The sequence below is a fragment of the Podarcis filfolensis genome, assembly GCF_964270895.1.
Source record: "Podarcis filfolensis genome assembly, chromosome: 13".
Classification (NCBI taxonomy): Eukaryota; Metazoa; Chordata; class Lepidosauria; order Squamata; family Lacertidae; genus Podarcis; species Podarcis filfolensis.
Genome location: NC_139615.1, coordinates 5,279,785 through 5,289,309, shown reverse-complemented (window position 1 = coordinate 5,289,309; position 9,525 = coordinate 5,279,785). Strand labels below are relative to the sequence as shown.

Below are 9,525 nucleotides of genomic sequence, written 5' to 3'. Positions count from 1 at the left end.
ATATACAATATATAGAGAATATAATATAAATTTACGAGGAGGCGGAAATCTACCACCACCCCAGAAAAGAGAGGCCCCATCCAAAAACAACAACAACACATTCGACAGCATAAAACCCATAATATACAATATATAGAGAATCTAATATAAATTTACAAGGGGGTTTTAGAGGGGGGAGGACCCTTCAAGGCCAGGGCCTCCATACGTTCAGCGCCTGCGGGGACTGCGGCGAGGAGTTCCGCGTTTCCGAGAGTTTGTTCTGCTGCGCCCTGCTGCAGCTGCCCTGCTGGGCCGACCCCCCGAGTCGGGCCTGCAGTCCTTGGCTGGCCGGGTAGGTGGACGAAGGTGGGTGCAGGACGTAGGGGGTCCCACTGAGTGGGGGGCTGCACCCGGCGAAGACATCTGGGCTGTACCGCTGCTGCAGGTCGTAGCTGGGGGTGGGGGCGGCCGGTGGGGGCCGGTGGACTTCCCTCCGTGGGCTGGCTGTGATCTTCTCCATGCAGTGGCAGATGTGCTCCATCAGGTAAGCCTTTTTCCCCGTGCAGATGCCTGGACTGGCCCGGAGGAAATGGGTGGCTTGGGTCAGGCACTCCCGGTAGCCGCTGTGGTACCTTTGCAGAAGGGCATCTTCCTTGTGCTTGGTCTCTGTGGTGTATGCAGCAAGAAGGGTGGAATAAAGAAAGAGAGAGAAAGAGAAATGACAACAGTTTAGAGATCCGCTGGGCAACTTGCAAGCACACCGCTCAGGGTCCCAGATTGGCAAGGCAGTCCCCGAAAACAGGTTATTTGGTTTCCCTCCCTTTCCCTTTTTTTTTTAAGAGAGAGAGAGAAATCCCAGGCCATTGGAGACCATGCTGAGGACAGAAATCACGGTTATGTAAAAGGGTTTTGAGAGGTGGGGCCCAGAAATTCAGCACAAATCTTCGTCCTTGTGGGTTTGCTAATCCATAAACCTAGACAGCATCTTAAAAAGCAGAGACATCACCTTGCCGACAAAGGTCCGTCTAGTTAAAGCTCTGGTTTTCCCAGTAGTGATGTATGGAATTGAGAGCTGGACCATAAAGAAGGCTGATCGCCCAAGAATGGATGCTTTTGAATTCTGGTGCTGGAGGAGACTCTTGAGAGTCCCATGGACTGCAAGAAGATCAAACCTCTCCATTCTGAAGGAAATCAGCCCTGAGTGCTCACTGGAAGGACAGATCCTGAAGCTGAGGCTCCAGTACTTTGGCCACCTCATGAGAAGAGAAGACTCCCTGGAAAAAACCCTGATGTTGGGAAAGATGGAGGGCACAAGGAGAAGGGGACGGCAGAGGACGAGATGGTTGGACAGTGTTCTTGAAGCTACCAGCATGAGTTTGACCAAACTGCAGGAGGCAGTGGAAGACAGGAGTGCCTGGCGTGCTCTGGTCCAGGGGGTCACGAAGAGTCGGACACGACTAAACGACTAAACAACAACAGGAATACAGTGGTACCTCGGGTTACGCTTCAGCTTACATACGCTTCAGCTTACAGACTCCTCTAACCCAGAAATAGTACCTGGGGTTAAGAACTTTGCTTCAGGATGAGAACAGAAATCGTGCTACGGCGGCGGGGCGGCAAGAGGAGGCCCCATTAGCTAAAGTGGTGCTTCAGGTTAAGAACAGACCTCCGGAACGAATTAAGTACTTAACCCGAGGCACCACTGTATGGCAAAAGGCTTTGTTGTGCCAATGGTCCATCTAGCTTAGTAGTGGCTGGCAACAGCTCTCCAGGGTTTCAAGCAATGTCTCCTCCCAGTCGTACCTGGAATTTGAACTCAGGACCGTCTGCATGCAAGGCGGATGTTCTGCCGCTCAGCTACAGCCCTTGCTCAACACTGAGGTCCAGCGCCGAGGGCCTTCTGGCGGTCCCCTCACTGTGAGAAGCAAAGCTACAGGGAACCAGGCAGAGGGCCTTCTCGGTAGTGGCACCCGTCCTGTGGAACGCCCTCCCATCAGATGTCAAAGAGATAAACAACTACTTGACGTTTAGAAGATATCTGAAGGCAGCCCTGTTCAGGGAAGTTTTTAATGTGTGACATTTTAATGTATTTTGAATCTTTGTTGGAAGCTGCCCAGAGTGGCTGGTTAAGCCCAGCCAGATGGGCGGGGTACAAAAAATAAATTATTATTATTATCCGCACCAGAAATGTCAACTACCTTGGAGAGTGATGCGGAAGGGAGGCCCAGAGACCCATTAAAATATGCACATACATTATATAGGATTTCCAAGAGGTTTTCCCGGTGCTGGGGGCCTGTTTCCTCGTGGTAAGGTAAAGGTAAAGGCCAACTCTGGGGTTGCGGTGCTCATCTCACTTTATTGGCAGAGGGAGCCAGCGTACAGCTTCCAGGTCACGTGGCCAGCATGACTACGGAAACGCCGTTTTCCTTCCAGCCTAATATATCCTGGAATCTGTAGTTCACCCCCCACAGAACAACAATTCCCAGCACCCTTTGCAAACTACAGTTCCCAGGATTCCTTGGGGAAAAGGGGGTGCTTTAAACACCTAATGTGCAAACCTTCATTGAGTGCCAGATTGCCAAATAGGCACAGAAGGCACCGGTTTATGGGCCTTTTAGAGGTGCTGCGACGATGGATCAAAATAATATTGATTTGATCATGGAAGAAAATTACAATCAAGCCAAGCAGAAGCTTGAAGATGATTTGCGAGGGGGCCTCTCCAGATTTCGACTGCCTAGGGGCTTCCTCAGGGCAAATTCAACTACTAGGAAGTTAAACCTGTTTCAAAAAAATTCATGGACTGTTATTCCACACCTAAGTCCCTCGCTCCCTTTCCCGAAAAGCCTTTCCATTTCTCCGGAGGGTTGTTTTCTAAAGTAGCAACAATAATAAAAGTAAAAAAAAGTAAAAACAACAACAACAATAATAATAATAAAATAAATAATAAAACAACGATACAAGAAACGTTATACCTGATAAAGGCTGCGTCTTCAAAAACTGAACTGTTTTTTGCAAAATTTCTGCCTTTTCCACTTTGGGGTTTTTAAGTCTCTGCAGGGGGGAGAAAAAACAAGACAAAAGAAGAGGGTGGGAGAAAAAACGGGGAAGGAAAGTAGGGGTGAAAATAAAATATTCTTTGTTTAATTTGTGGGGGGCGGGTTGGGGCTTTAAAACAGGAGGCGGGCATGGAGAGAGTTAGGCTTCAGCTAGCTGGGTCTCAAACTCTTGGTGAGTTAGGGACCTGCGAAAAGGCAGGCTCCAGGCCCAAGCTCCACAGCCTTGCAGGGTATCTTCAGGAGAAGAAAAGGCTCTGGTGTAAACCCTACACAAATCCGGATTTGAGTCCCTAAAACTGTTGGATGGAGCCTTGTTTGCCTCCTTCCGGCAACTCCTGCAGCCAAGCTGGTGCCAAACGTCTTGCTCTGTTTTCTTTTGGACCACATCAGCCAAGCCGAGAGGGGGGGTCTTGTCATCTGGGCAGCCCGGGACCTCCAGACACACACACTGCCCAGGCTTGCGCACTTCGGTGCTGCAACGCAGCAGTTTGGCTTCACCCCCGGAGGCGCACTCCATTGTCTCCCCAGACAGACCGATGCCAACGACAGCAACAAACCAAAACCCTGCATTCACAGCACATTTCCACCCCACTCCCCTTCCCAAAAAATCCTGGGAACCATCGTTTCCCTCCCTGCAAAACTACAATTCCCAGCACCCAGTACGAACTACAATTCCCAGGTTTCCTTGAACTGATGCTTTAAAAATATGCTGCATGTGAGCAGCCCGAGAGAGGGCGAGATGGGTCCCTTGCCCTTACCTCGTCCTGGGTGGCTTCGAAAAGCAAGACCCGGAGCCGGTCGAGGCTTTGATTCATCCTGTCCCTGCGCCTCTTCTCCATCAGGGGCTTCAGCAGCTGCAGAGAGAGAGAGGTTGTGGGGCAGGAGGGGGAGGCCAGGCGGTGGGGAAGGAGGAGAGGCGTGGCGGGGCAGGGATGGAGGCGAAGGGGGGGGGAAGAGGAAGGAAGAGAACAGAGAGAGCTTTTGAAACAGAAAAGCGGATTCCCATGCCGAGAGAGGGCCCGATTCTGCTCTGAGCTCCAGCTTCTGGTGGGGGCAGAGTTGGAATGAAAAAAGGGACCCCCGGAGGTCATCCATCCCAACCCCCGCTGCCAGGCAGGGAGAAGAAGCAAGCCTCTCCACCGAGAGGGGAGTTGAGAGCAGAATCCTGCCCTCGCGGGGCCCACCTGCCAGCCAGCCAGCCCGGATGCAACTGGTACCTTCTTCTCGTCTTTGCGGTCCCACTTTTGGCTAGTCATGGTCATAACTTGTAGGAGCCAAAAGGATGGAGGATGGAGGGCTGGTCTCTCCTGCGCGCTGGGCTCTTCTTGGCTTGTGGACCCGGGAAAGAAACACGAATCTCCCCTCTCTCTCTCTCTCTCTCCTATCCCGCTCTTCAAAGGCACCGGGGTCCCTTTTATATCCTCCCTTCCCGCCCCTCCCACGCCCAGCCTCTCCCGCATCCCAACATCCCCCAATTCGAAAGGAAAGTTCGCACCTTCATCCTCCCTTTGATCTCCGCGTTCCATCCTGGGAGATGGAGCGTGTCGCGCACACTTGCAGCTCCAGCCGCTGCTAGGAGGGGGGAAAGGGAAAGTTGGGAGATTCTCCTCCACATTTCCCTATAGTTTCTGAGTTGGAGAGGAGAGGAGTCCTTCTATGTTGTTGTTGTTGAGTCGTTTAGTCGTGTCCATCCATTCTTCTTGATGGTCCAGCTCTCACTTCCATACATCACTACTGGGAAAACCAGAGCTTTAACTATACGGGCCTTTGTTGGCAAGGTGATGTCTCTGCTTCTTAAGATGCTGTCTAGGTTTGTCATTGCTTTTCTCCCAAGAAGCAGGCGTTTTTTAATTTCGTGGCTGCTGTCACCATCTGTAGTGATCATGGAGCCCAAGAAAGTAAAATATCTTACTGCCTCCATTTCTTCCCCTTCTGTTTGCCAGGAGGTGATGGGACCAGTGGCCATGATCTTAGTCTTTTTTGATGTTGAGCTTCAGACCATATTTTGCGCTCTCCTCTTTCACCCTCATTAAAAGGTTCTTTAATTCCTCCTCACTTTCTGCCATCAAGGTTGTGTCTTCTGCATACCTGAGGTTGTTGATAGATCTTTTAAATCTGACTGCTAGGGAAAACCTAGCAAGCACCCAGGAGAGGAGATGCCCGGAACCACTTTGGGGAAGTTAAAAAATAAATAATTTTAAAAATTCATTTTTCTTTTTCATTCATTACATACATCTCAATTTCTTAACATTCACTATATATTCCTCCCTCCCTCCTCACCAGGGCTTCCCCCAACTTTCGCTTCTGGTTTGTTTCCCTTTTCACCCTCTTTGCTATCTCCTAACAGGAAAAAAGTTATTAATAACATAACATCAAGCCGCAAAACATAAAAATAAAAGTAAATACACTATAATATTTCCCTATTTTCTAAACATTTTCTAATGCTAATAATGTGAATGTTTCTTTAAATCTTGCCATCGAGTCTAATCATAGCTGTCAATTTTTCCCTTTTCTTGCGAGGAATCCTATTCGGAATAAGGGAATTTCCCTTTAAAAAAGGGAAACGTTGACAGCTGTGAGTCTAATATAAATGGTTCCCATTCTTTTTCAAAGTCACTGTTGTCCTTTTCTCTTTATCTGTCATTTTTGCCAGTTCTGCATAGTTCATCAACTTCTCTTTTTTTTTTCTTTTTTGGCCAGCTCTTCTTCCAACAACGACCAGGTGATCAAGGGCCTTGAGCCGTGATATTCAAGCGTCGGAGGGGACCCCAGGGGCCATCTAGTCCAACCCCCTACAATGCCGGAATCACAACTAAAGGATTCCTGGTGGACGACGACAATCCAACCGCTGTTTAAAAACCTCTAAGGTAGGAGAGTCCATTCTGAACCATGAACTCTTCGTTTTTATGACATTTTCTATTCGGAGAGTCTATTGATACACGTTACAAAGACACCGTGCGTTCTAAGTCATATTCTCTGCACACCCAATGAAATCAATGAAGGTGGTTTTGTTCAGTGGGTCTCCTCTCAGTAGGACTTCCTTCCTTCCATTGCCTTTCCTTTCCTTACATTTAGATCCCACCTCCAAGGACCCTACGGTGGTTCCCCTCTTCCCCAGTTTAATCCTGGCTAAACCAAGAGGCAGAGCTTAGACCATGGGTAGGCTGGATCCGGCCCAATCGCCTTCTCAATCCGGCCCGCCGACGGTCCACGAATCAGCGTGTTTTTACCTGAGTAGAATGTGCCATTTTACTTAAAATGCACCTCTGGGTTATTTGTGGGGCCTGCCTGGTGTTTTTACATGAGTAGAATGTGTCCTTTTATTTAAAATACATCTCTGGGTTATTTGTGGGACATAAGAATTTGTTCTTTTTTCCCCCCTTCAAAATATAGACCGGCCCCCCACAAGGTCTGAGGGACAGTGGATCGGCCCCTGCTGAAAAAGTTTGCCGACCCCTGGCTTAGACAACCATCTGCCAGAGGTGCTAAGGGTCGCATCCTGCCCTCAGCAAGGGACTGAGTGAGATGAGCTCCAATGTCCTTTACAACTCTGCAATTATATGACTCTAAAACGCACGTGCAAAACGCACCGTATTTATAGCTTTTACATCCTAGTGTCCAACACTGTAACTGTTATATGCCACACTGGTTCTCAGAAGAAACCTACAGTGGTACCTCAGGTTACAGACGCTTCAGGTTACAGACTCCGTTAACCCAGAAATAGTGCTTCAGGTTAAGAACTTTGCTTCAGGATGAGAACAGAAATCGTGCTCCGGCGGCAGGAGGCCCCATTAGCTAAAGTGGTGCTTCAGGTTAAGAACAGTTTCAGGTTAAGAACAGACCTCCGGAACGGATTAAATACTTAACTGTATTTTCAAACATAAAGCATATATATTTGGGCAAAACCTGCACCCAGTTCATTTTGAAGGCAAAACACATTCCCTGACCGGGAATCGAACCCGGGCCGCGGCGGTGAGAGCGCCGAATCCTAACCACTAGACCACCAGGGAGTTTGGCACCAGTGTTCAACCTGATATGTCTCACCCCAGCTGTCTTATTTGTTTTGTTTTGTTTTGTTTGTTTATCTGTTTGTTTGTTTGTTTGTTTGTTTATGTTACATTGTACAATTTATATGCCCCTTTTTATAGGCAGAGTCCACCAAAGGCAGCCCACAATATTCTACAGAGCCCACAGAATAAAGCCACCTGAAGCAGCCTTTTGCCGGGGCAGATGAACATGGGACTACAATTCTATGAATCTATTCGATGAACCTCTGAAGGGCATCAGGATGACCAAAGCTATATCTATCTATCTATCTATCTATCTATCTATCTATCTATCTATGTAAATTCTATAGCTGTAACCCAGCCCAAACTCATTATGTTAAACAGTGAGTTCAAAATAAACACACAAATAAGATGAAATTCATTCTATGATATAGCTCTGTAGGTTGTTGGGGAATCCATTATGAAAAACCTGAGATCCTCTCTCTGGGTCAACAGCAAGAGGAGGGAGATGGAGCAAATACAGTGGTACCTCAGGTTACATACGTTTCAGGTTACAGACTCCGCTAACCCAGAAATAGTGCTTCAGGTTAAGCACTTTGCTTCAGGATGAGAACAGAAATCGTGCTCCGGAGGCGCGGCAGCAGCAGGAGGCCCCATTAGCTAAAGTGGTGCTTCAGGTTAAGAACGGACCTCTGGAACGAATTAAGTACTTAACCCGAGGTACCACTGTACCATTGACAGGGTCTTTTTGGTGGGGGCACCAGCATCTCTGTAAAAGCCTCAACTGCGAAACCCCATGCTACTCGTCTCTAGGAGGAGTTCTTGTTGCCCTCAAGTTCTGCATGTAGGCGTCTGATTGGCCTCTGTGAAAAAAGAATGTTGGACTAGGTGAGTTTTTGTCCCAAGCTAGCGTTGGGGATGGGCAAATTGGATAATTTTGTGTTGTTTCTCAGTTTCCCAATATTCTGTTTGGTTTTCCACAGAGACATATCAGATTGTGATTTTTCTTTTTCTTTTTTGAAGTCACCCTGAAATTTCACTGGCAAATCTATCCTAATATACAAATATTTGTATGACATCTTGTGTGTATTATTATTATCACCATCAGCGAATTTTCAGGATGACTTCAAAAAAATAAAATCACAATCTGATATGTATCTGTGGAAAACCAAACCAAAGATTTGTGCAAAGCAATTTCCCCTAATAGAAAACATTTTTTCTCTAATATGTGTATTTATACGCATACTTTATCCTGCTGTGTGCATTTTTGTACACGTTCCCTGGATGGAGAACTGCATTGCAAAATTCGGAGAAGTGAGAATTTCAAAAGATGGCTGTTTTTCGATTCACGGTTCTTTTCAGAAAGTGCAAATTAAGTGAGTCTGCCTTTAAATGGAAATTGAATTGAATTATGCCCTGCTACCACCCCACACTGGGTAAAACCTCAGCGCCTAGGACTTGCCGATCGCATGGTCGGCGGTTCGAATCCCCGCGGCGGGGTGCGCTCCCGTCGTTCGGTCCCAGCGCCTGCCAACTTAGCAGTTCGAAAGCACCCCCGGGTGCAAGTAGATAAATAGGGACCGCTTACCAGCGGGAAGGTAAACGGCATTCCGTGTGCTGCGCTGGCTCGCCAGATGCAGCTTGTCACGCTGGCCACGTGACCCGGAAGTGTCTGTGGACAGCGCTGGCTCCCGGCCTATAGAGTGAGATGAGCGCACAACCCTAGAGTCTGGCAAGACTGGCCCGAACGGGCAGGGGTACCTTTACCTTACCACCCCACACAATCCCAGCAAGCACCCAGGATTTTTCCTGCCAGCTTCGCCAGTTCTGCAAAGTCCATCACCTTCGTCTGCCAATCTTCTTTCGTTGGTCCTTCTTGCTGTTTCCGTTTTGGGGCTAAAATAATTCTTGCCACAGTTGTTGCATACGTAAACAGTCTTTTATCTTCCCCTGATATCTTTTCTCCCACTATACCCAGTAGAAAGGCTTTTGGCTTTTTAACAAAAGTATCTTTAAACACTTTCTTTAACTCATTACATACCATTTCCCAGAAAGCCTTTACCTCTTTGCAAGTCCACCATATAACAACATATAACACTGGGACCAAAGGATTATTCAGCAGCGATGTTAACTTAAAAAGTCCGCCTGGAATGAGTCAGTTTAGATCAATGGAGGTGGCCCCCCCTTAATTTAGCTAACCCCTGGGGGAAAGTCCATTCATTTACTAATGTCTTGGGCTCAATTACTGCAGGGATTATGCAGACACAGTATCTAATTTATAGAGGCTCCCTCTCCATCATTTGGGTAACAAAGACCCCCCCAGACTTGCATATTTTATCCTTCCCCCCAACCCAGCATCAAACAAGTTGAGTTGGGGAGAGGGGAAGCAGCTCCCTGCCATTTCTTCCAAGGTCAGGACCTCAGTTATTGTTGGTCAACAGCCTTCCACTTAAATTAGTAGATCAGGCTATGACAACTAATAC

General features: G+C 47.7%; 1 protein-coding gene across 1 annotated transcript; it reads right to left on the bottom strand.

Moving 5' to 3' along the window:
• Window positions 1-57: 57 nt before the first annotated feature.
• On the bottom strand, window positions 58-4,393 carry LOC310746962 (transcription factor HES-7.1-like). The gene is made up of 4 exons (XM_083581235.1): window positions 4,253-4,393; window positions 3,794-3,889; window positions 2,952-3,030; window positions 58-645 (listed from the first exon to the last, which is right to left on the bottom strand). The coding sequence occupies exons 1-4, from the start codon at window positions 4,295-4,297 to the stop codon at window positions 185-187; spliced, it is 681 nt and encodes a 226-aa protein (XP_083437361.1). The 5' UTR covers window positions 4,298-4,393; the 3' UTR covers window positions 58-184.
• Between the last annotated feature and the right edge of the window lie 5,132 nt (window positions 4,394-9,525).

What these genes read in the sequence shown, in the direction of transcription:
- LOC310746962 (XM_083581235.1), bottom strand. Translation starts at nt 4,297, where the DNA reads ATGACCATGACTAGCCAAAAGTGGGACCGCAAAGACGAGAAGAAG. An exon ending in ACCGCAAAGACGAGAAGAAG is followed by an intron (nt 3,890 to 4,252) that starts GTACCAGTTGCA and finishes CTCTCTCTGCAG; the next exon opens with CTGCTGAAGCCCCTGATGGA. An exon ending in TCGAAGCCACCCAGGACGAG is followed by an intron (nt 3,031 to 3,793) that starts GTAAGGGCAAGG and finishes TCCCCCCTGCAG; the next exon opens with AGACTTAAAAACCCCAAAGT.